The sequence below is a fragment of the Hyaena hyaena genome, unplaced genomic scaffold (genome assembly GCF_003009895.1).
Source record: "Hyaena hyaena isolate Hyena2069 unplaced genomic scaffold, ASM300989v1 scaffold_125, whole genome shotgun sequence".
Lineage (NCBI taxonomy): Eukaryota > Metazoa > Chordata > Mammalia > Carnivora > Hyaenidae > Hyaena > Hyaena hyaena.
In genome coordinates this window covers 3,102,699-3,128,786 of record NW_024080757.1, presented here as the reverse complement: position 1 = coordinate 3,128,786, position 26,088 = coordinate 3,102,699, and the positions used below count along the sequence as shown (strand labels likewise).

General features: G+C 42.9%; 1 protein-coding gene across 2 annotated transcripts in view; it reads left to right on the top strand.

Annotated features, from left to right (window-relative positions):
* The window catches only part of E2F3 (E2F transcription factor 3), an 80,766-nt gene that overhangs the window by 41,275 nt on the left and 13,403 nt on the right, over positions 1–26,088 (top strand). For both annotated transcript variants that reach the window (XM_039237454.1, XM_039237453.1), the window contains exon 2: positions 25,935–26,046. In XM_039237454.1, the coding sequence (XP_039093385.1) occupies positions 25,935–26,046 (112 nt within the window). The remainder of the gene's footprint in view (positions 1–25,934; positions 26,047–26,088) is intronic.

Below are 26,088 nucleotides of genomic sequence, written 5' to 3'. Positions count from 1 at the left end.
CAGTAGGTTGAGTATCCGACTTCTGTTCAGGTCATGATCTTGTGGTTCGTGAGTTTGAGCCCTTCATCAGACTGTACTGACAGCTCAGAGCCTGGAGCCTGCTTCGGATTCTGTGTCTCCCTCTCTCTCTGTCCCTTCCCCACTCACACTCTGTCTCTCTCTCTCTCTCAGAAATAAACAAACATTAAAAAAATAACAAATAAAATTTTTGTATCACATTTGTATAAGGTTTACATTAAATTTTTGCAAATGTTCTGTAAGTCTAAACATATGGAATGAATTTAAAAGTATGATGTTTTAGGAAATATGTAAAAGCTGGCATCTCTTCTGGAAGACACAGAGGTACTGAAAACGCTCAAGTTATTACTATCGCTAATTTGTATACCCCCCCCACCGAGGTGTACTTTGTACAGTATCTGAAGGTGTTGCCTCATCTTTGAGTGAGATAAGAGACAGGCTTGAGAGGTGGGGGAAGGGTGGGTTGCATTTCTTGCCTGATCTGGGGAATTGTATATTCCCAAAGCCTACAGTCCGTGCTGATGTTGATTGCTTATTTATTAAAACAAAGGTGGGGGCAAAGTGCCACAAAGTGGAAAGCATTCTAGGGCTAACATTTGAGCTTCCCTTAAAAGCATGGGCTCCAAAGAAATGTAAATTCATTGGCTTAATTGGAAGAGGGTATTTATAGAAATTGAATGGTCCAGTAAGACTAAAAGCCTGGCTTCTTTCATCTCCAGAGGCCCGCTGTAGTAAATGCCGTTCTGGAAAGCCCTTGCATTTAGAGTGGACTTTGCCATCCAATGTCTGGCCTCCTGGAGGTCAATAACTTCGGCCAAGCCCTATCACTTGACTGGTATTTACTAAGAACTTGTGTGTGTGTGTGTGCGTGTGTGTGTATGTGTGTGTTTTGGCTTTGAATTGTGCTGAAAACATGTAGAGGGAAAAAAAATGTTTGTGGACACCAAAGTTTCTCATTTGTGATATAGTTGACAATTTGATCTTAATACCTATTATGAAGGAACTTTCATAAGAAGGTACTCTTGAAAACCTTGCTCTCTAGCCTGTTCCCACCCCCCACCCGCAAACGCTGTGCCGTTACAGGTCATCATGTCTCTTAGCGTGTTGTGAATTCTTCTACTGTTCATGGAAATTCAAAAAATTAAGTGTTTTTTACTTTCTTTTCTTAGAAAAGATAGCTGTATGTTATTCTCCACCTCGCTTTTACATTTAATGATAGACTTTAATGAGCTTTCCAGAACGCATAGAACGGCCTGGTATTTTTTATATTCCATTGTATGGATGTGCCATGGTCATTAAATCAATCTCCCATGAGTAGACTCTTGGATTCTTTCTGCCTTCGCCTATTACGAACAACGTGGCACATGTATATCAGTTCGTACGGGTGCAGGTGTTTCTCTAGTTTACTGCAGAATGGAGTGGAATTTTGGCCAGACGATGCGTGCGTGTGAATTTGTGGTGGTGTTGATTGCCTCCTTTTGCACTCCCACCACAACTTACCAGAACCTCACAAACAGAGGAGGTCACAACCCTTTTGGCTTTTTGCCAATCTGATATGCAAAATAAAATATGAATATGGTTTGAATGTGCATGCTTTTTTTTTAAGTGTGAAATTGGACATCATATTTAAAGTCCATTTGTTTTGTTTTGGTTTGGTTTTTTTCCAAACTGTATGTTCCTGTATTTATTCTTCTAGTGGATTGTTGACCTTTTTCTTATTGGTTTGTAGGGCTCTTTATAGAATAGGGAGGTTAATTAGCTCTGAGTCCATGATATGATCTCCAAATACTGTTCTCAGTTTGTCATTTTCTTAATCTTTGAGGTTTTGTGTGCCCCATACAGACATTAATTTTCATGTAGCAAGGTTTTTCCACTTTTTTCTTTTATGGCTTTCAGACTTTGAGTCCGTTAAAAAGCACTCTCCATGGGGCACCCGGGTGGCTCAGTTGATTAAGCATCTGACTCTTGATTTTGGCCCAGGTCATGATCTCACCATTCATGGATTCAAGCCCCACATCAGGCTCTGCGTCACGCTCCGTGCTGACAGCGCAGAGCTTGCTTGGGATCCTCTCTCTGCCCCCACCTCGCTCTCTCTCTCCCTCAAAATAAATACATAAACTTTAAAAAAAATAAAAAGAGGGGTACCTGAGTGGCTCAGTGTGTTAAGCGTCTGACTTCAGCTCAGGTCATCATCTCACAGTTCTTGGGTTCAAGCCCTACATCGGGCTCGGTGTAAAATTTTGTATAAATAAATAAATAAAATTTTGTGTAAATAAATAAGTAGAAAGAAAGAAAGAAAGAAAAAGTATTCTCCACTCTTCCCATTCTACACACACATAGAGAAGTTGACCTGTTTGCATGTGTGTTTTGCAGAACTTCTATGGCTATTTATTTATTCATTTATTTTAATTCTTTTAATGTTTATTTTAGAGACAGAGGAACCAAGCACAAGCAGGGAAGGGGCAGAGAGAGAGGGAGACACGGAATCTGAAGCAGGCTCCAGGCTCTGAGCTGTCAGCACAGAGCCCAATGCAGGGCTCGAATCCTGAGCTGAAGTCAGACGCTCAACTGACTGAGCCGTTCAGGCGCCCCTGTGGGTTGTTTTTTTTTTTTTTTTTTTTTTTCATTTAAATATTTGCTCCTTTTGTGTTCTGTAAAGTACTGATTCAACGTTATTTTTTTTCCAGATATAACTCAGTGGCCCCAACCACTTAGTTATAAAGCCCACCTTTGCCTCCCCTTAAATGCCACATCATAAACATTTTATAAATGAAAAATAGCCACTATTCTCTTGTGAAACAAACCATGGGCAAACTATTATTGGGAAAGAATGTTTGGGTCCTTCTTTTTTAAGGCACTTCTTCTACTGTCTCCTCCGAGGGTGACATTTACTCACGAGTGAATGAATGAAGTTAACCGAACTGTTGTTCTCCAGGAGAACAAGGTTCTAAGACAGTGCCTCATTTTACTCAAGGTAATTTGTCACTTTGTCACAAAGCCTGAAGCAGGACGGAAATACTTCTTGGTACCAATCAAGAATGGGGCCTTTTGCGGGCCCTAGAAAACAGGGGTTTTCAAAGTGTGGTCCCTAGGCCAGCTGCATCAGCGTCACCTGCGAGCTCATCAGAAAGGCAAATCCCCCTCCTCCATCCGCAGATCAGAGACCCTGTGTGGTGGCGCCCAACAGTCTGCACGTAACGAGCCCTCCGGGGGGCTCTGAGTCTGCCCAGGTGTGAGACCCGTGGCCCTACGAGTCATATTTAGTCTCTTAATGGAAAATTACAAGCCTATAGTTCTGCCTTCTAGGTGGACGGGGTTTGGGCCTTATCTTCTTGATACGGAAGCATGTAAAGAGTCCCACCAACAATGTCCGTCCTTTGACGGTGGTGTTCTTCTAGTAGGAGGCTTCCCTGGGTTTTTGCACAAGTCCCAGGGATATCTCACGAATGCTTTGGACTCGAACATCTTACATCCAAGATTCTGCGATTGGGTCAGTGATTCCCTTTGTCCTATAATAAAAAACCAGCAAAACTGGTTCCTATAATATGCTAAGAAGTCTTGGGGCGTTGAAGCCTTGTCTTACCTCTACAAAAGCGTCCTTGTTCCTTCTTGCCCTTTGCCCCTCTGCCTTTAAAAATAATTTGATATCAGAACAGAATACATATTTACCCCTGATGAGTGTTGGCCACACCATAATTGTGCTTATTTGTATTTGGCCAGTTAAGGCGGACTTCCCGTAAACAGCAGCGCCTTCGGGACCGAATTGCCAGCCAGGGTTCAGCTTACAGCTGTGGTGCTGAAACCCGCTAGACTTTACAATCAGCTGGGTGGCATTTAAAAACCCTCCCGTACTTAACCACACCCATACACCTAAATCAGTATGTCAAGGGTGGGGAGCCAGGCAGGGCTTGTGATGAGGACCGTCACTGGGAGCAGATGTTGCAGGCGAGAAAGTGGTCTTGAAAACGACAAAGGCAGTCAGAGCAAGAACCCTGTAGTTGAAATTGCAACTTGCTTGAAACTTAAATCACCTCCTTTCGGGTGACTTTCTCATCTTCTAAAGAACCCATTTCTCTCTGAATCCTGTGTATTTCACTGTAATAGACTTGCTGATTTTCTTAGCGGAGGGCAGGGATGCGGGTCAGCCTTAGGCTTTCCCACTGGCTCTGCTTTGATGCATTTAGCAGATTGATTTGAACCCTCTTTGGAAGCTTTTGACTCCCAGAAGCATCTGCTATCTAAACTACTGTCCTTTTTAGACCTTTTACCGCCTTTCTGCCATCAGATAGTGTTATGTCTTCAGGAGCGGTTAACTCTCCCTCCTAGAAGCCCTGTGATTTTATTAACTAACCCCTTGCTGCACAGGTTTCCTTGAAGCGAGTCCTAGTTGGCCAAACAGGGAGATAAGGATGGAGTACACCACTTTCTTAACCTCCTGCTTTCCCTGAAGACAGGGCACAGCTCGTAATAAAATAAGTGTTCTTTGACGGTGGCCCTGGGGTAAAGGTGTCCCAAACTCTTTTGACCAGGGTGCCATTTGGTCATAAACAGTGTGGTAATAGGGTGGGGACAGAAAGAGATTCTCTCATCCCTTTTACAACTCTAGTCACCTCTCGAACCAAACCCTTAGGAGCCCAAGGGAAGAGCTCACGAAAGGGTCCAGTGGGGAAAGCGTGCCTTGGTCACACCTCAGGTTGAACAGTTGAAGGAGCTGAGGAAGGAGGTTTGCATTTGGCTACAGAGGAAGCCACAAATCAAGAGACTCTGGGTATTAAATTTTCGCTTAGGAGCCTACGATGTTTGTTTAATTTTTTTTTGAATGTTTATTTTTGAGAGAGAGAGCACATGGGTGGGGGAAGGGACAGAGAGAGGGAGACAGGATCTAAAGCAGGCTCTGAGCTGTCAGCAGACAGCCCGACGTGGAGCTCAAACTCATGAACTACGAGATCATGACCTAAGCCAAGTCTGACGCTCAACTGACTGAGCCACCCAGGTGCCCTCCACGGTGGTTTTTTGACATATATTTCCCTTACCTTGTATTGGTAACTGTAAATCAAGTAAAAAAAATTTCTGCTGAACTTAACACTTTCCTGGTGCTGGTCAGTACACACTGGGGCATCTTGCTCAAAGCTGGCATATGCAAATGAACGAGAGGCAAACTCTATCGGTAGGTGAGGCTTGGGGAGACTCTCAGGGATATTTCTGGTCTTCTCTTCACTTTGTGCATGTGAGGAAACAGGCCCAGGGAGGCTCTGTGTCTTGGCCAACGTTTCTTGCCATGAGTCCACAGCCTGTCAGTTTAAAAGAGTGTTTTGTTTGTTTGCTTGTTTGTTTTTTATGTTTTTTAAAAATTTATTTCTGAGAGAGAGACAGCATGAGCAGGGGAGGGTCAGAGAGAGAGGGAGATAACAGAGTCCGAAACAGGCTCCAGGCTCTGAGCTAGCTGTCAGCACAGAGCCCAACATGGGGCTCTAACCCACAAACCACAAGATCATGACCTGAGCCGAAGTCAGACACCCAACAAACTGAGCCACCCAGGCACCCCTAAAAGAGTGTTTTTAAGTTCTAGTTCGCAAACTGACTTAAAGGACTCTACTAACATGGTGGAAATAACATTCCTTTTAATGTATCTGATCCTAGAGTTTGTTATTTTATTCACCTTTGTATACCACTCTGAGAATATCTTCATAAAGAACATTCTCCTAAGTTGGAACTTGATTCTAAGAGTCCTGTCTCTTTTCCTCCCTGATTTTTATGAAGTGACTGTCTACACGTGCATGGATTTTAGTGAGCCACACAGTGTATGAGTACAAATAGAAATCGATTTTATAAAAGATTGTCAGTCCATTAGTTGAGAACAGTGCCAACGTAATTACAAGATTCATGAATCGTATGTTTCATTAAAACTATCAGGGCTTTTTCTTTGGGTTGGTCAATTTGAGTTTACAAAGCTAATGTTCTCAGATATGTAAGCTTCAAATGATCTGCAGAGATCTTGAAGTTTTATTTATCACACAGATAAGTGTTTTATATTTTTTTACTAAGTAGGTACTTCTTGCATTGGTGATGATTAACTGCAAAGTAGTTAACACTGGCCATAGGAATGTCTAGACGGATTCTCAGGTGAGCCCTCACGTGGAGTCCTCTGAGGTTCGCTTGGGGTCATTCATCAAGAAAGCAATGCATTTGTGAACTCACTTTGCCCACAGGTGACCTTTCCAAGTCGAGAAACAGCAGGAAGATCCAATGTATGTGGGAGCTTCAGAGATGAAAAGAGTCTCTCCTTCGTAGACCCCCATCCCTTGCCTACATCTGGAAATTAGTATAGAGTAGGGAGAAATTGTTCTAGTCATCAGGTTCAAGGGGAGAACTTTTTGAGATCCTTGTGTCTCTTTAGTTTGCCTGTTAACAGATATCTATTGAGGTAACATCTGATGCCTAGAACCATTCTAAGGTAGGTAGGCTAGAGTTGGGAGAGGTAAATGACTAGGAAAAAATGCACTTGTAAAAAAAAAAAAAAAAAAAAGGAGGCAGGCAGCCTATCAGAGTGGCCATCTCGCTGTACGCGCCACTTATTCATGGCCCCCAAGAGAGCCCTGTGGGCTCCGCGTGAGCGTAAGACCCTATGGAGACAAATTGTTGCTTTTCTATAATCATGATGCTGCTGTGGATAAAGTCTAGTCCTTGATAAACTTTATAGTTTGTTCTTGATTTTATTATTAATAAGGTTAGCATTATCATCATCCCTTTCCTATATCACACTAGCGTAGCACTTTTTTTCAAAACTCTTTTAAAGAATATTTTCCTTTACTGCTTGTTTGTTGAATTCTATATCCCCAAGTTTGTAGATCTTCAACACTATTGTATCACCACTACTGTGTCCTACATTTTTCATAGCGTTTCTTCCTAGTGTGTCCTCAAGGTCTTCTTATGTGCGTTTCGAAAATGAACATGGTTTCATACACAGTCAGTAGCAATCTCTGCCGTAGACCTTTCTAGTCTGATTTTTCTTCTTTGCCTCAAAGGCAGTGGCTCATTATGAAGTAGAAGAAAGCCAAGACCTTGTCCTGAACCTTTAGTGGGTAAGTCAGAGGCTCCTGAGTCATGATCTCTATCAGCAGGTTTGCCCAGGTTAGCCCAACAGGGAGTTAACGCCCAATTTCTATATCAGAACCTGGGGAGTCATAAAATTGCAGGATGTGAGTGCAGGAACTTGACTCCTTTCAAAGAGTAGTTTCTGTTTTAAGGGCGATCTTGTTTTGCCCTTACATCAAGGGGATCTAGCGGCACCTTGGTGGCTCAGTCCTTTAGCGCCCAACTCTTGATTTCGGCTCAAGTCATGATCTCACGGCCTGTTTGTGAGCTCGAGCCCTCAGATGGGGCTCTGAGCTCAGCATGGAGCCTGCTTCAGATCCTCTGTCTCCCTCTCCCCGCCCCTCCCCCACTCATGTGCACTGTCGCTCTCAAAAAGAAATACATGTTTAAAAAAATAAAATTTAGGGACACCTGAGTGGCTCAGTCGGTTAAGCGTCCGACTTCAGCTTAGGTCACGATCTCACCGTTTGTGTGGGTTCGAGCCCCGCGTTGGGCTCTGTGCTAACAGCTAGCTCAGAGCCTGGAGCCTGCTTCAGATTCTGTGTCTCCCTCTCTCTCTGACCCTCCCCTGATCACGCTGTCTCTCTCTCTCATAAATAAATTAAAAAACACTTAAAAACACTTAAAATAAATTAATTAATTAAATTAAATTAAAAAAAAAACTTTAAAGATCAAGAGGATCCTTCTGTGTGTTTTCCAGGTGGGGAGGGGGGTGGTCTTTAAATTCCTAGGTCAAGCAGAAGCGGTTATCTACTAGGGGCCTGGGTGGCTCAGTCAGTTGAGCATCCGACTTCAGCCTAGGTCATGATCTCACAGCTTGTGGGTTGAGGCCCACGTCAGGCTCTGCTGACAGCCAGCTCAGAGCCTGGAGCCTGTTTCAGATTCTGTGTCTTCCTCTCTCCCTGACCCTCCCCTTCCCACGCTGTCTCTCTCTCAGAAATAAATTAAATTAAATAAAAAAAAGAACCAGTACCTACTAGAGCAGGACTCGCTGAAACTAACATGGCCCATGAGCCGCCCTGCCTACCTACCTGGCCTGGTCTGGCTCATTTCCGAACCCCCATCCTAGACCCTTTCTATGTTTCCTCCACTTCAGAAAACTTGTGGGTGGTCCTGTTTGGAGGTAAATTTCTACTCCTTGGTGTTACAAAAGTTGAAGTCTCATCTTGGGGCCAACACATATCTTATCGGCGTAACTGTGTTCACTTGCCCGGGACTCCATCTTGTCCTTCAAACTCTGGAGACCTCTCAAACGCAGGGTCATAGGCCTGTTGGTAAAACCCTCCATGACAAAGGGGCAAAACTTGCTTATATGGGTAGCTACTGCTTTTTTAATATTCTGTTTCCCGCAAACAGGGCCCTACGAAGCTTCTCTGGAAGGTATTGGGAGAGAAACAGTGGAGATAATGGAGGGTCCATCATCTGCCCTGGTCTGGGTGTTTGGGGTTGATTCTCTCACCTCGAGAGTTGCTTAATCCTTTGTTTACCTTCTTGAGGGTCCTATGAATTGGAGTTGAAGTCAGATTTTCCACAGTTATTTTGCTCTTCGGTGATCCTGCAAGGAGGAGCCCTGGTGAGAGTGGTGAACCCCCCGGGATTATTGGTGGAGACTCACTGACCCCGGCAACACCAGCTCTGAAAACCAAGTATCACCCACACGAGTAGATGAAGAGACTGTTCTGCAGTCTTCCCGTTACCGGGACACTGTGTGACATATGCTTCTGAATAGTCCGTGTCACCCAGAATTGATGTCACTGTGTTTACATTAATTTTTTTTTTCATCAAAACTTTTCATCCCCAGGACTTAAATTTATTTCATAACTGGAAGTTGTACCTTTTATCTCCTTCACCTATGCATTGATTTTTTTTAATAAATACAAAAACATTATCACCATAATAAGTTAAAGGTTTGTTAGAGGACCCACTGTTCCGTAATTAAAATGATGTGCAGTTGACCTTGTGCTGGTCAACTCCTACATGGATTTTTTAAAAAATAAATACAGTATGGCACAGTTAAATGTACTCTCTCTTCCTTATGATTTTCTTAACATTTTCTGTTCTGTAGCTTACTTTATTGTCATAGTACATAGTACACATGACATACAAAATATGAGCTAATCAACTGTTTATGCCATCATTAAGGCTTCTGGTAAAGTTTTGGTTTGGTAGGAGTCAGAAATTTATACGCAGTTTTTGACCACACAACAGGTCGGTGCCCCAATCATTTTGTTCAAAGATCAACCGCATATGAAAGTACACAGTAAGCATTGAATAAATTTTAGTTAACTTTCTAAAAATTTGGGAGGTACTGAACTACAGAGAACATGTAGAGAATTGATATTATAGAAACAGCCAATAATTCTAAAATCCAAAAGCTCTCACCTTTCCTTGCTTCTTTCCTTCCTTCCTTCCTGTCATCCATTCATTCTTTCATTGACCTTTGTCCTTTGTCATTCTCTTTGGAGGCCCCCTGCACCCCAGCCCCCAGGATCCCACCATCTAAGTGGGGGCCACCCCCACTCTTCCTACCTTTAACTTCGAGTTCCTCAGGTCTCTCATAATTTCTTTGGTGCCTTGGCTATTATTGTGTTCTTAACATGTGTTTCCTTTGTTTATATTCTATTTTCACCAATTGAAAATGAATTACAGAGACACTGTATACTTGCCCACCTTCCATCAGTAGAGGGTCCTGCCTTCCTCCACCCTTTGCCTTCTGCCTCACTGACAGGCTTCCCCTCGAGGCCTTTCCTATGTATCTGTCAACAGTGGCTGTTTTTGTTTCTGCATTGGAGACCGTACTGCAAATAGTGTTCTGACTTGGTTTTTTTCCTACTGGGTAAAGCCAAAGATGGACTTCATTGTAGAACACTGCAGCCACATAATGTTCCACAGTGTGGGTGTGTAATGCACAGTGGTTTACTTAACCATCCCCCTGTTAACAGACAACAGACATTTAATGTTGTTGTTTTTTTTTTAAGTTCCCGCTGTTAAATATAATCCTATAACAAATGTCCTCGTACGTGTGTCTCTGTGCATGTTTTCTTAGTATTTCTCTAGGATAAATTGATTTCCAGAAGTACAGTTGTGGGGTCAAAAGGTTGTGCATGTTTAAAATGTCAATAATATTGCCAGATTACCCTTCCAGTGCTTGGTCACATACCCATAATTCTCCCTTGCTAGCTGACTCCTACCCGCTTTTTAAAATCAACTGTATGAAATATTTCAGATACAAAGGATAGAAAGAAGGGCATCATGTGATGACATCATTAAATGCAGGAAGATTCTTGTTTCCCTCCCCAATTGTTTTTTCTCTTTTTTCTCTATATTTCCTGTTTCTCCTACTTTTCTGTGTATGTCTTGTGTGTGTGTGTGCTCATATTACACACGTAGTACCCTAAGGCTATTTAATAAGGTTTTTGCTGTTTTAAAACTTTATGTAAGGGCACCATGTCCATTCTGTGGTGTTTTTTTGTTTAGCTTAGTTTTGTTTTGTTTTGTTTTGTTTTACTCAGAATTTGTGTGATTCATCAGTGTCAGTAACTAGCGCCTGGTACAAAATCTTTTTTATGCTTCCTTGTCATATGTACAGGAATTCACGGTGCATGCAGAGGGGTTGGTGGTTTTCACTAAGTACAGATAAAACTTTTTTCCAGAGGGTTTACACCCCAACCCCCTGCCCACTAGCAAGGTGCAACAGTTGTGCGTATTTGTAACACCTGGTATTTTCAGACTTTGCGGTTTTTTGCCAATCTGATAGCAGGAAAGAGTGTTTCTTTTAAATTTACATTTCCCCGATTATATCTTTTAATATTTTGACCATTTAGGTGCCCTCTTCTGGGAGTTGCCCATTCCTGTCTTCTATCTCTTTTGCTCGGGTTATATTCCTTTTTCTTACCAGTTTCTAATCCTTTATCTTTTTTGGATAATAATCTTTAGGACTCTACGCATCACACATACCTTCTCCTAGCCTGTGGCTTGACTTTATTGTGGTCTTCTGATGACCAGAGCTAATTTTAATGTAGTTTTTCACATGTATTATTTGTGTGTTTCTTTCTTGTTTAAGAAACAATTGAAGCCAAATATTTCCTCTGTTTCTTCTCATCACTGTGAAGTTTGATCCTTTCACTTAGATCTGAAGTTGAATTTTGTGTGTGGTTCGAGGTAGGGATCCAGTTTTATTTTATTTCTTCTCGGATGAACAATTGTCCTGGCAGCGTTTGTTAAATAGTCGTTCTTTGATAGCCACACAGGTAGTGAGCTTAGCAGAATGAATGATGTAGCTGAATCACCCAGTTGTACCCCGGAAGCTAATGTGTGTGTCAACTATGCTTCAATAAAACAGACAAAAAACAGTCATCCTTTCCAACAACCTGCAGCGCTCCATTTGCAATCCATGACATTTTCATGTGTGTGTGGTATTCTTTCTGGGTTTCCTGTTCTATTCTCTTGGTCTCTTTGCTTGTTCCTTTGCAGGTACACGTTTCACTCATTACTGTAATTTTACAATACTAGACTAGGTGTCTGGTAGGGCAAGTCTCTTGACCTTGGTCTTTTCTTCAAAGTTGTCTCGGTTGTTCTTGGCTCTTTGCACTTACCCCTCCTCATTCTTTAAGTATGCTTAAGATTATACCACTTATTTTATGATAATATTGCTCCATTTCTTCTCTTCTGGCCTTTATGCTAGTATTATGCATTTTACTTATACTTATGTTATAAATTCCATGATATAATTCACTATTTTTGTTTAGCCAATTGTCTTTCACAGAAACTTAAATATAAGGGAAGAGGAAGTCACATATTTACGGTGTAGTTACCATTTTTTATATACTCAATTCATTTGTATAGATCCATATTTCCATGTGGCATCATTTCCTTCTGCTTGAAGGTCTTCCTTTCGTATTTTTTCTACTGTGGGCCTACTGGTTTAAAAAAATTCCTTTAGCTTTTATATTGCAGGAAAAGTCTATTTGCCTTTGGATTTTGAAAGCTATTTTTGCTGGGTATGGAATTCTAGCTTGATAATTTCTTTTCTTTTAGTTTTAAAAAGATGCTGCTGTACCGTCTTCTGGCTATATTATTAAAAATGAGAAATCTGTTTTATTTCTCTGCCACATATTCCTCCACCCACCCCCACTAGCTTTGGAGATTTTTCTATCAGGGATTTTGAGCAGTTAGATTGTGATATGCCTTATTACGGTTTTCTCCATGTTTGCTTGTGTTTGGGATTCATTGAACTTGCTTAATCTGTAGGTTTAAATCACTGGTATCTCCAGTTAGCTTTTTGAACATAGTCAGTACAGTCACATTAACTTTTTTCTGTCTTTATCAACTGACTCTACTTTTGTGTTGGTTTTGGGTCAATTTTGATTCACTGACTTTTCTCCTGAATCTGGGTCATATGTTCATGCATCCTTGGAAGCCAGGTAATCTTCGGTTGGATGATAGTCATTATTGGGTGCTGGACATTTTTGTACTTATGTAAATATTCTTCAGTTTTGTTCTGAGATGCAATTAAGTTTCTCAGGAAGAGTTTGATCTTTCAGTTCTTGCTTTGTAGGATGGGACCAGAGCAGCATTTATTCTAGGGCTAATTTTGTCTCACCAATGCAGCAACACCCTTCTGAATACTCTACCTGTGCCTCTGAATTGTGAAGGCTCCTTTTTGTTTTGGTCTTTATATTTGTTTTTTTTTTGGTGGGGGGGGGTTCCTAGTTTGTCTGCTAGAAACAATTGAAGGAACAGTGTGCTTACAATTTTATAATTCTAGGCCGTTTGGGAACTCTAGGCACTCTGCAGTTTTGTTTCTTTCAGGCATTTGTTTTTCCAGGCCTTGCTTAGTTTCCTCACCTACATACACTGTATTGTGCCGAATTCTCAAGAAGGACCTTCTGCAGATTTCCAAGATTCTCTCTCTGACCAGTTCTCTCCTTTCAGTGCTCTTGTCCAAATTCAAGCTACTTTGACCTCCCTGGACTCCCCACTTCGTTTTCTCAACTTGGAATTTATTGGCCTCCACCCAGTTTCCTCCTTACTTTGTTATAACCTGAAAACTATAGGAATTTAACTTGGCCACTAAATGAAAGTTTAGTGAATGGGAAAGTAGCACTCTTTGATCCTCCAGTCAGTTGTCCAAGTATTGGATATTCCTGACATGACGCAAGACAAGCAGATGTCTGCTTTCTGTTCTTCATAATACTTAAAGTAACATTTTACTACTTTAAGAGGAAGTTCTTCATTGAGTTCTAAGGTTCATAAATCTTTCAAAAGTGCTCTTACTTCTTGGAGTCCATTTATCATGTGCCTGTGTAGGGACAGTTTGTGAAACTGTGTCCCCCAGGACCAAGTGCCCTGTCCTTTGGAGCCACGGCAGTTATTAAACACATGCTGTTTTTCTGAGGTTTAAGGTGCTCTCAATGTGCCACAAGCCATTTTACCAACCACATTCTGAAGTCATCCTCTGTGGATGCACTGGTTTGATTCAGAATAGTTACTCTGATGTTTCTACAATAACTGAATGGGAGAAAGTTTGCTGAGAGGTTTTTTTTAGTACAAATCATGAAGCAATTAAATTAATTTTCTCTAAAATTGATCTGTCAAACCCATAGTAAGAATTTGTTTATACCTCTTCATTGCATCTATAACTTATCTCTTTGGCTATAAATCATTGAGGACGTAAAAAGGAGTCTCTTTGTGTCTTTGTCATTGTTTTCTATGGATGAGCTGAGGTTCAGCTATTCAAATGGACAGCTCAAATTTGCTGGATTTTTAGTACTTCTTTTTAGTTCTTACATATACCCCCTAAGCCTGACAGAGACATAATTCGGTGATCCAAAAACATGATTGGCTCACTTCCTAGAATTTCAGTATTTGCTGTGAGCAATGTCAATATCCTTTAATAAAAACATCAATTGGAGGAAGATAATGGTTTGTCCCATGAGTCCAGACGCTGTGGCCCCTGGGCCAACTGGCCCCCAGCTTATTATGTAAATAAGTTTTATTGAAATACAACAAAGCCCACATGTGACTGCTGCTTTCCTGCAGCAGAAAAGTTAAAGAACTCAAACCGGGCTGTGTCCGGCAAGGTCTAAAATATTTACTATCTGGCCTTCTGCAGAAAACATTAGCTCCTGGTTGATTCCTTTGGTATTGAAGTGAAGTAAAATCCTAAAACCAAAAATGAGGAATTGAAGCAGAACATCAAGATAAACTGAATAGTCCTCCATGAAAAGTGTAGACTTGAAAGAGAATAATTAAGCTTGAGCATCGTGTGTGGGGGGGGGGGGGGGGAAAAACCTTTTGCCCCCTCCATTTGAGAGACCGCAATGGTTATTATAGAAAGGGTTATCCCAATATTTCTTATTATTAGAAATCTTGCTTATTTTNAATCCTAAAACCAAAAATGAGGAATTGAAGCAGAACATCAAGATAAACTGAATAGTCCTCCATGAAAAGTGTAGACTTGAAAGAGAATAATTAAGCGGGGGGGGGGGGGGGGGGGGGGGGGGGGGGTAAAAACCTTTTGCCCTCTCCATTTGAGAGACCGCAATGGTTATTATAGAAAGGGTTATCCCAATATTTCTTATTATTAGAAATCTTGCTTATTTTCTCTTATTTCGTTTGCATAACATTAAATCTATGTCATTATTAATCAAGCCCTTCTCTTAAGCTTCTTATTCATTTACTCTTAATTTGATATAGATACAGAATTAACCTGTAAAAGGTTTTCAAGGTTTTTTGCTTTTTAAGATCTGTATTCAATTATTGGGGTAGAGCCTTGGGTAGAAAGGATATTAGGGCATCTGCCCCTCATCCATGCAAAAGAAACCTTTATGATGGAAGTGGTTGGCATGATGCCTCACATACGGTGGGGTAGTCAACATTATGCACTGATGAGTGAGAATTAAATACATAGACACATCTGGCTCAGAAAGGCAGATTGTCGGGGTGCCTGGGTGGCTTAGTCAGTTAAGTGTCTGACTTCGGCTCAGGTCACGATCTCGCGGTTCGTGGTGCTGGCAGCTCAGAGCCTGGAGCCTGTTTCAGATTCTGTGTCTCCCTCTCTCTCTCTCTGCCCCTCCCTCACTCATGCTCTGTCTATTTCAGTCTCAAAAATAAATAAAAACTATTTTAAAAAAAGAAAGGCAAATTCTCACACAGTTCTCCTTTCCCTTGAAACCCTATGAAAATAACAATAAACAGTTTGTCGATGTTGTTTTTAATTATTCAAAACGAGACTCAAGCTTTTAGCAGCTGAATCTAGGAGTCTATTCCCCAAATTGTTTTTGAGAAATCTCACAGTAAATGGATTGGCTCCATTTAAGGATATCACCTCATCCTGAGTCGTACAGTCTCTACTTGTCACTGTTTGGCTTTATTCTTAAATAGGGACAGACACGGTGCTTGACCAGACATTTGAGAAAGGACTACAACAATTATAATGTGAGGCTAAGATTTTTTTTTAAGTAGGAAAAGAAGACAATGGAGAAAATAGATTAAACAGGAAACAAAAGAAAATTTTAAGAGAAGTAATTAGTGGTGAACGAGAGGCTCTCCTGTTCATAAAATAAGAACGAGATGCTATAAAAAGGGATTGATCAGAGCAAAAGCAAAGCAAATAGTCTTGGAAATGAAAAATCTAGTTGCCAACAAAACAAGAAAAACCCCAAAGCATTGTAGTGAATGGAAGTTAGATTTGATGTTAGGAAGACTCAGTAGAACAAAAAGGCAAAGAAATGGAAAATAAGAGCTTTAGAGGATCCCTCTAAGAGGAATAGGAAATCCAGGAAAATGAGAGAAAATGAAAGGGGATGATTTGCAACATAAATATTTCTTCTAGCTCAAGGCCAACCCCGTAGCTTCTAGGAGCCCAGAGTCCCTCACACAGTGAGTGAGAAAAGTTGCGCACCTGAACAGATGTCACGAAATTTTACAATAAATTTTACAGTCTGGGCATCTCTCAGAGAGGTTAGAAACCGAGTAGTTCCAAGTGAATAAGAATCAGTGGCTCCAGGTCTCTCATCATCAACACTGGCCCTAAAAACCCCTGGAGCTGTGGCTGCTGATGGCAACCGATGTTCAGCTAGAAATTCTCTACTTACCCAAACTACCGAGTGTGAGGATGAAATACACATGTCAGATATGCAGGGACTCCAACTTCCTCTTCCATACTGCTCTTCGGACGTGTCCCAGGAAAGCAGTCGACTAGCATTGGGATCAGGAACCTGACTCTGTCGCAGGCAACAGAATGCAACCCCGGCTTGACTTAAGCAGCGAAGGGATTTACTGAAGGATATTGGAGATTAGAGAAGCAAGCTTGGAGGACGGGCAGGGACCAGGAAGGATCAGGAGGCAGAACCACAGTCAGAATGTCGAACCACAGCGAGCCCAGTGGCGCTAGCGATTCCTCCTGGGCTCTGGCAGCCGTCACCAGCTGGCCTGCGGCTTTGCCAGAGCACCTCCAGATTCTGGGTCCGGGGCAGCAGTGCATGCCCGTCCTCCCGCCGAGGTGACAGGACTGGTCCAGGCTCTGGGGAAGCCGGGAAAGAGTGCAGGGAGTTCTCCGCTTGTACAGGAAGGTGCAGAGGCTCGGCAGTCAAATAAAGGGACAGATGTCGCCTTCAGTCTTCCACACTGGACAGTGAGTGGAAAATCACTGGACAGAGAGCTTTGCAACAGGCTCACAGAACAGTCAGTCTAGGGTCTAGACAGCAGGAGGCCCGGGAGTTTCAGGAGAAATAGTGGGGACTTGATAGAATACCTGAGATGATGGAGGAAAAGATGTGATGGATATAAAAAGGTGCGGTCATCTTCAGTTGGATGATAGTCATCATTGGGGGCTGGACATTTTCTTCCAGAAATAGCTGTGCAAGTTTATTCCTTAACAGATGCAGAAGTGACCACCAGGAGAAATAAGAAAACTGGTTTCCCTGGGGAGGTAGCCATTACTAGCTGCCTGAACTAGAGGATTTTTAAAAATCATATGCATTACTTTATTTTTAAGTTATCTAAAAAACATTCTTGTTTTGTTTTGGTTTGGTTTCTATGTCGGCTTCATGCCCAGCGTGAAGCTTGAACTCATGACCCTGTGATCGAAGGTCAGATGCTCTACCAACTGAGCCAGCCAGGCGCTCTGTCTCAAATTTTTATTTTTTTAATGTTTATTTATTTTGAGAGAAGGACAACGTAAGTGGGAGAGGGGCAGAGAGAGGGAGAGAGAGAACCCCTAGCAAGCTCCACACTGTCAGCACAGAGCCTGATGTGGGGCTCGAACTCATGAAACTGTGAGATCATGACTTGAGTGGAGATTAAAAGTTGGATGCCTCACTGACTGAGCCACCCAGGTATCCCTCAGATTATTCTTAAAAAGAAAACAAATGTCTGTAGAAAGGGAAGCAGCCACCAGTTCATGAGTAAATGGCTTCGATTCCGGAAGTTCTAATTTCTTTTCCTTTAGAAACATTCGTATGTATGAGCTTAGACCAGTCTGCAAACACAAATTATAGTGAAGATACCCTAGATCTGTAGCCTAAAAAAAAAAAAAATGGCCAAGTTTGGGGGTGCTTGAGGTACCCAGTGACGGGGGAATTTAGCTGGGGCGAGGAGGCATGGGGGAGGAGCACGAGAGAAAAGAGGGACTCTACTCTCCACGGGTGGTGGCTGGGATGCGGGATTTAAGGGGAAATCTTCACCAAGATGAAACACACACTTGCTGTTTCTACATGCCTCCAACTGCCTTCCCGTTCAGTTCCCCCACCTGTTAGGAGACACTTTGCTCTCTGATTAGGCTTTCTACCTAATAGCTCATAGAGACGCTGCTCCTGGTCAATTCTGAACTTGACCCTGGCTGAGGAAAGCTGGAGAGGACTTTAGAGCTGTTCATCCTGGGTAACTTCATCTCGAAAAGGGACACCAAGTGTGGCACAGAAGGGACTGTGATGTGGCCCCTTCTGCACCCTCGGCACCCACGCCCCTCCCTACTCACCAGCACCCCTGAACCAGGGCCCTTCCAAGTCTCTCTGCTTCTGCTCATGCTTGGACAGCCCTCTTGAGACGGACCACCCTCTCCAGACCCCCACCGCCTTCTCCGTCCAGGCCCCCTTGCTGCCTTCCTGTCCCCAGCCCTGGGCTCATGGTGGTGTTCATCATGCATTTCCCATTATTTGCTTGTCTGCAGCCACTTTTATAGGAGGGACCACTGTGCTGCCTGTATAATCATCAGCCTGTGTGGGGCTGGGTACACAGCAGGTGCTTAATAAATATTTAATGAGTTTTAAAATGGTTAGCCAGATTGAGTTAATATGTAGTCACAGCTGGAAACTGGCTATTCCTTTCTTAAAATCCTCCTGCCCTAACCTACTGACCCAAGGATGGCCAGAATCCAAGTGGGATTCAGCTGTGGTCTGGTCTTGAACTAGAGATTCTCTCCATTGGATTATTTCATAATCCAGTTTTATAATGACCTTAACCTGGCCCTCAGATCTTTTGATCTTCCATCTTTTATTTCTCTTCTTCCTCTGTTCGAAATGCCCTGTCTCATCTTTGGCCGTGAGACAGAATGTATCATGGATCTGGTTCATTCCTTTGCCTGGATCTCTTATTAACTGGGGCAAAGGGAGTTTATTTTAGGGTTCAGTGTGTGAACTATGGACCATGCCTTTTTCTTGATTTAATTTTTTCCTGTGGCTCAGCCCAATGGTACTTAAGAACACTACTTCCCTCCCCACCGTGAGCCTGGGATGAGTCTCTGGTAGTATAGCCCGTTTCTGCTCTGAACTTATACCCTATGCCTCCGGAATGGTACAGAAGATTTTCAACAGTCTAAAACACAAACCAGCAGCCTTCTTTTCTTTAACCTCAAATGGAAATTTTTGTCTTGTTATGCAAGTACCCGCAATCACTTTTCAATGATGCAGAAAGAAGAAAATAAGATCACCCTAATCCTACCACCCAAAGACTAATACTCTTAAACTATTTAATATATATCCTTAGATATCATTTCTTCCTATGCATATAATTAATTTCCCTACAAAAATAAAATTTTACATTCACCCCTACTTTTTAAAACATATATATATAGATGTACAGCATTATTAATTGCACAACCTTCCATTATATAAATGTACAATAACTTACTGAATTTTTCTTCTGAAATTGGGCATTTACATTGAACATAGGTGGAAAAATAATAAATATTCAAGAAACCAGCTGGACTGTTTTCAATAGACAGATCCTAGAAACAACATAAATGTTCTCAGAATATACTCCGAAGAGCAGGATTGCTAGTTTAGAAGGTGTAACTTTTGTATGTATAATGACACATGGCTTTGGGGTGCCTGGGTGGCTAAGTCGGTAAGTATCCATCTTCAGCTCAGTTATGGTCTTGAGATTTGTGAGTTCAAGCCCCACGTCAGGCTCTGGGCTGACAGCTCAGAGCCTGGAGCCTGCTTCAGATTCTGTGCCTCCCTCTCTCTCTGACCCTCTCCCACCCACTTGCACTCTTTCTCTCTCTCAAAAGTAAATAAACATTAAAAAAAAAAATTTAAAGACATATTACTTTGTCCAATAAATATGTTAGAACTATAAGCATGAGGTCATTACCCCGTATTTAATTTTACTTCTCAGAGATAACCTCCATTAACATTTGATTTGGGTCTTTCAAGACTTTTTTCCTCTGTGGATACATGGAAAATTTTATAATGAAGTCTATGTTTTATAGTTTTTTTTAGCCCTATAAAATCCTTCTGCTACTTTAATTTTTCCCCTTTATATTTCTTGAAAATCTTTACAAGTATGTAGAGCTGAATCTCCAACATATGTATACATATACATGCACGTGTCTGTGTGTGTGTAAGTACCTTACACATACATACATACCAAACTTATGGGTTGTAATTTCAGAGCTTTGTGTTCTACCTGCCAAGAGACTTTGGAGATTTATTCCTTGTTTCGATCAAAATAAAGAAGTAAAGTTGTCTGAGTGCATGCTGTGTGCAAGGCCACTTAAGACCTGAGCTCGTGGTCCGGTGAGACAGCCCGGAGCACGCATGTGCATTGTGATGGCAGAGTCAGGCCTTAGTAGTCCAGAAGTTGCTACGGCAACAGAAGGGCCATTTCCATCAGTCCAGGGAAGCCATGGGCTCAAATCCTGGCATCTGTGACTCATTAAGGTAAACCCTTACCTTCTCTGCCTCAGTGCAGAGTGGGTATAGTGATCCCTACCCCATAGTGCCATGGTGACCACTTGTAGTAGGAGAGTGTTGAGAGCTGTTAGTAGGTGTTTAGTTAAGTAAACAAGTTATGGCTTATTAATAAACTCAGAATTATATAGCTATGAAAAATAAGGTCAGCCTGTGTTCATAAATGCTATCACTGGTGTACAGTTTTTTATAAGGTGCAGGGGTGTGTATCTGTGTACATATGTATATTCACATAGCTGTCTAAAAGGAGATCAAAGGAACTTAATTGTGTTGCCTTTGAAGAAGGGAATGGGATCAGGAGTGAGACAGATTTGCTTTCCTCATATACACATTTGTGCTGTCTGAATTTCCATGTGCATTTATTGTATAAAGGAAAGTTTTTTTTTATTTCAAGTTATGAATAAAATAAAACTCTAGGTTTGGGGCGCCTGGGTGGCCCCGTCAGAATGTCCAACTCTTTTTTTTTTTAACGTATATTTACTTTTGAGAGACAGTGCAAGCAGGTGAGGGGCAGAGAGCTAGGGAGACACAGAATCTGAAGCAGGCTCCAGGCTTGAGCTGACAACAGAGCTCGACGCGGGGCTCGAACCCATGAACAGTTTGAGATCATGACCCCAGCCAAAATCAGTCACCCAACCAACTGAGGCACCCAGGCACCCCGAGTGTCCAACTCTTGATTTGGGGTTCTCTTCCTCCCTCTCTCCCTCCCTCTCTCTCTCTCTCTCTCTCTCTCTCTCTCTTTATATATATATATATATATATATATATACCTCTGCCCAGCCCCTACTCACGCTTGTGTGCGCATGCCCTCTTCTCTTTCTCTCAAATAAATAAAGCTCTAGGTTTATCCTAAAGGTGGCATCAGTGTAATATCACTTTTCACATACTTTCATGTGGCAGTTTTTCACAATCCTTAAAGCGGTTATAAGCATAGGCTTTAGAGGAGGCCTATTGACTGACTGTGGGATCTTGGAGAAGTTACCTGAGCATTCGAAACCTCCATCTTCTCCTGTAGACTAGGAATTAATAACAACTACCTTGTAGGGATGTTGTGAAAAGGAGATAACATAATCAAGTGGAAAGCAATTACCATGGTGCATGATACTTTATAAGCACTCAGATATTCCTTTTGTTCTAACTAATACTTGCATGCTACATCTATCAGAACTCCGGGATGCAAGTAGAAGTCATCTACCTCAGTTTTCTTCTACCAAAAAAGGGAATCTTTTGGTTCATACAAAATGGAAGTCTTGGGTAGACCTACCTTTGGGCATGGCCATTTCTAGCACCTCCCTTGAAGGCATTGGGACTCAGTCTCTCCAGCTCTTTACTTCCATGGTGGCTCAGTTCCCAGGAAGCTCCAGGCTACATCCTACTAATAACTCCCAATGAAAAGAACCCAGTACTTTCCCCGTAGTTTCTAACCACAGTCCCAGCACTGGCCGATTCTCCTGCTTTGGTCATAGGCCCATTAGCCAAGGGATACTGGAATACAGTGATTGGTGGGCCCAGATTACAGTACTCTTCTGTGAACCCTTGTTGGGAAGGGCCAGCCTAAGATGTTGAGCAACGTCAGCCTTTCTGCTTATCAGGCTTCGAGACAAAGAAACCACCTGAACTAAGAACCATGGAGAAGTTTCTTCCCCGAAGGGAAACATAGGGGCCACAAATGGCAGACAAGCAGACACTATGGGTGTCCAAGCAGGCTGTGTGACAGTTATTCTTATTATTTTATTTAATATAAATAAAGTAAGTAATAATTTTATAGCAATTTAACTGTACAGCAATTTAACAATACAATGTGTTATCTTGGGCTTAGGTTCTAAAATGAAAACATACTTCATTTATAATAAAGCCACCCTTGATAATACCTCGGAAAGACACCACGTGGGCGCTCTCCGTACCATCTCCCACCCACCCTTTATTCCTACTCAGGGCCAGATGGCTGGGGCTTCCACTGAGCACCAGATAGATGAGTTGCTTTACTGATAGGGGCCGTGTGATATGAAGACCTCTTTATAAACAGAAGAAGTCAACGGTTCGGGGAGATGGTCACACTAAGAGCAAACAAAAATTGAGCTGATGGAGAGAGATTTCCGTCTGCCCTGGTGTGAGCAGAGACCACATGTACTGCTTAAAACCTCCTGTGTAGTGTCTTGGTTTTGCTTTTGTTTTTTACTAAGCACGTGTGCCTGAATGTGTTAAGGCAATGCTGCTCCATCATCCAGCAAATGTTCAGCCAGCTCTTTCCCAAGAGAGTGCAGTTAGTGTGCGCGTCCTCAGGTCTGCGACCTGTAAGTGCGAAGTACCAGGATGCGTTCGTCTCAAATCCAGTTCAGCCTTTTCTCTACACGGCGGAGGAATGCCACCAGGATAACCTGGCAGAAACGTCTATCTGGGAAAGGAAAATGATGCAGGGGTCACCTCTCAAAGCCTGTCATGTCTCCTCCGTAGGAATAGCTTGTGTAGTTGAAAAGACACCCTCCCCCCAATTTCTACCCTCGAGGACTATTTGCTGGGCTGCCCTTCCTCCACAGCCCCTCTCTTTTTGGTGTAGACTTACAGGCTTGGTGAGTGATTCCCTTAGAGGCTGAGATCTCATCAATCTTCAGGATTCTAGGACTTAAGGATTCTTCAGCAGTACAAGTGCCTTTAAGATTTAGTAGACTTTCCATCAAGTATTTAGATTGGTTCAGCTATCCAAAGTCACACAACCTGCCTGGTCCTGGTCCTGGTCCTTGAAGTTAGAGCTCTGTTTCTTAGCAACAGATCCCTGGGAATTTCCCCAGCCTACAAGCTTACTGCTTCCGTAGGTCTTCGCCTCAAAGCAATTTGGAACAGTAGCCTGGATGGGGAGGAAAAACTAATAGCCCCCCAGGTTGCTGGCCAGTGAGTAATTCTTCATTGTGAGTGTTCAGGAAGAACTGACAGACTCAGGAGCCCAAGAGTTCTGGGTCCCAAGCTCTTCTCCTGTTTGGCTTCCTTCTGGGGACCTTAATGCGGAGGAAATAGAGCTGTGCGTCTCTACTGCTTTCTGTGGAGAGAAAAGTCCTCCAGAGCAAAGCTGTTCCCCTCTCTACTCACCCACGAAGCGTGCCTCTATTGGTGGTAATTTCCTGGAGGCCACAAGAAGTAGCCCGCCCACGCTGCCACTCTGATGGGGCTTGCCATCACACTGCACTGTGGCCCACGTGAACTCAGCCCATCCTATGGGCTGTCACTTTCAGAACCACACTTCCATATCCCCAGCTCAAAGAGCTTGCAGCAGAAAGCTTTTATTAGCTGATGTCTGGGGGGAGACCAGCTGCTGTCTGCAGCCTAGCAGTTGATTCAGAGTTCTGAATGGTGACCTCAGACCCTCTTCTCTGTTTCTCCACTCCATCTTCCCTTCTAGAGCCTCTGTTGTCAGGTGGCTTCTGGCTTCTGTCAACCTTAGTGTTACGGCACAACCGCTTCTTGCCAGTAGTTCTAGAAAAATTCCTGGGTTGACCTTTGTTCACCCAGGCTTGGTCATGGGCCATCGGGCCCAGTCACTGTAGGGGAGGGGAGGATGGAACACAGAGATCAGCTGGGTCACCGTGTGCACAGATGTGCTGGCACAGGGAAGGGGTGCTCCCCAAAGACAATCAGAGGGTTTTCCCCTCATGAAGAGGGAGCGCTTGCTGGGCCAAACAAAACACCAGGCCCACACAAGGATTTGACAGAAGATTTGGGAGGGGAAAATGAAGTTGAGAAATTTGCCAAATATCGTTCCTAGGCCTTGAGAGTGAACTTCAGCCCAGCATTGCCCAATAGAAAGATAATGTGTGGGGGCGCCCGGGTGGCTCAGTCGGTTAAGTGTCCCAGCTTCAGCTCAGATCACAATCCCACAGCTCATGGGTTCAAACCCCACGTCAGGCTCTGAGCCAACAGGTAGGAGCCTGGAGCCTGCTTCGGATTCTGTGTCCCTCCTCTCTCTCCGCCTCTCCCCTGCTTGCACTCTCTCTTAAAAATAAATAAGCATTACATTTTTAAAAATAACATTTTAAAATTATTTATTACCTTATTTAATTAGTTAAAAATAAACATTTAACTAAAAAGAAAGATAATGCCTGCCACAATACAAGCCACATAGTAAAAAAAAATATGAAAGGAAACAGGTGAAATAATTTTAATTCTATCTGATTTAATAATATTTAATAAAGCCAAAATATCATTTTAACATGTAATCTATATAAAAACCGTTGGTGATGGGTTTTGCCCCTTTTTGGGGGGTAGGGGCACGTTTTCAAAATCCAGTGTGTATTTTATACTTGGCGCACGGGTTGATTCAGATGAGCCACACTCAGCTGGTACCCACTGTAGTGACCAGAGCGAGATGAGCTGATAGCTTTCTTCAGAGAAGCTGGGTATCTGTTATCAGCCGATGAAGTTCTGTTTCCACGTCCTGAGGACTTCCCATGAAATTGTGCATCTCATTAAGAGAGTCTGCCCTGAAAATGAGCCTCGATGTCTCGATTGGGGCCATGTCGGGTGTCTGGTGGTGCCATTCCCATCCAAACACCTGTCACACCCAAACATTAGCACACAACAGTTACTTCATGATCTGTCTACTCGCGGACTCTACGCACTAGGGAGGCAGGGACACTTAACCTGTCTTGCTTTACCTGTGCTCCCTAAGTCCGGTGCCCCGTCCGTAGATACTAGGTGGATATTTTTGAAGTGAAATTAAGTTACAAACTTGGATGAAGACCTCTCACCTGTCAGGTGTGATGATGGAAACGGAGACAGTAATAGCAGGTGAAGCCCAAGATGGAGCGTTTGGAGTATTTGTTATTCTGATGAATGACCATTTGTGGTCTGTGACTAGTTGTGTTACTATTCAATCACTCTTGCGTTGAATATAAATAGAGTGATTGAATACCTACAGAAGCCCAGGCTCTGTGCCAAGCACTAGGTGTACAAAGATAAATGGGAAACAGTCCCTGCCTTAAAGGAAATGAGAAACAGATAAGTAAAATAACCCTGATATTCACTAAGTGCGAGGATACAAATAAACATAGAGCCTTTGGGGTGCCTGGGTGGCTCAATCCATTAAGCGTCCGACTTTGGCCCAGGTCGTGATCTCTAGCGCTTTGTGCTGACAGCTCAGAGTCTGGAGCCTCCTTCAGATTCTGTGACTCCCTCTCTCTCTGACCCTCCCCTGCTCACGCTGTCTCTCCCAGAAATAAGTAAAAAAACATTGAAAAATTAGAAAACAAAAACAAAAACAAAACAGCGTTTGCGGGAGCAGGAGAAAGGGGTCTAGCCCGGATCAGAGATGGGGGCAAAGTTTTGCGAGGGAAAAGCGAGTTTATGTTCCACGATGCCAGCTGTCTTCTTGGTGTCTTGCCCCACCCCTGGCACGTATGATGAATGAATAAATGAGTGAATGAATGAATGAATGAATGATTGAACAAGGCGGCTCCTGAGCCTAATCCTGAAGGACCACTGGATATGTCCGTCTGATGGGGAATCCGGCACAGGTGAAGAGGGTTGAAGTGCTAGCCCGGCCCTCGGCACATGGCAGGGTGGGGTCACAGACAGCCCCACCCCTTGCGATTGCCCACGTGCCCAGTGACCAACGCTCATGCTTTCACATTGCAGGCCAAGCGAAGGCTGGAGCTGGGAGAAAGCGGTCATCAGTACCTCTCCGATGGCTTAAAAACCCCCAAGGGCAAAGGAAGAGCCGCGCTGCGAAGTCCAGATAGTCCAAAAAGTAAGGATGCTCTCATCTCCTCTCCTCCTGGGTGTGGGCTTC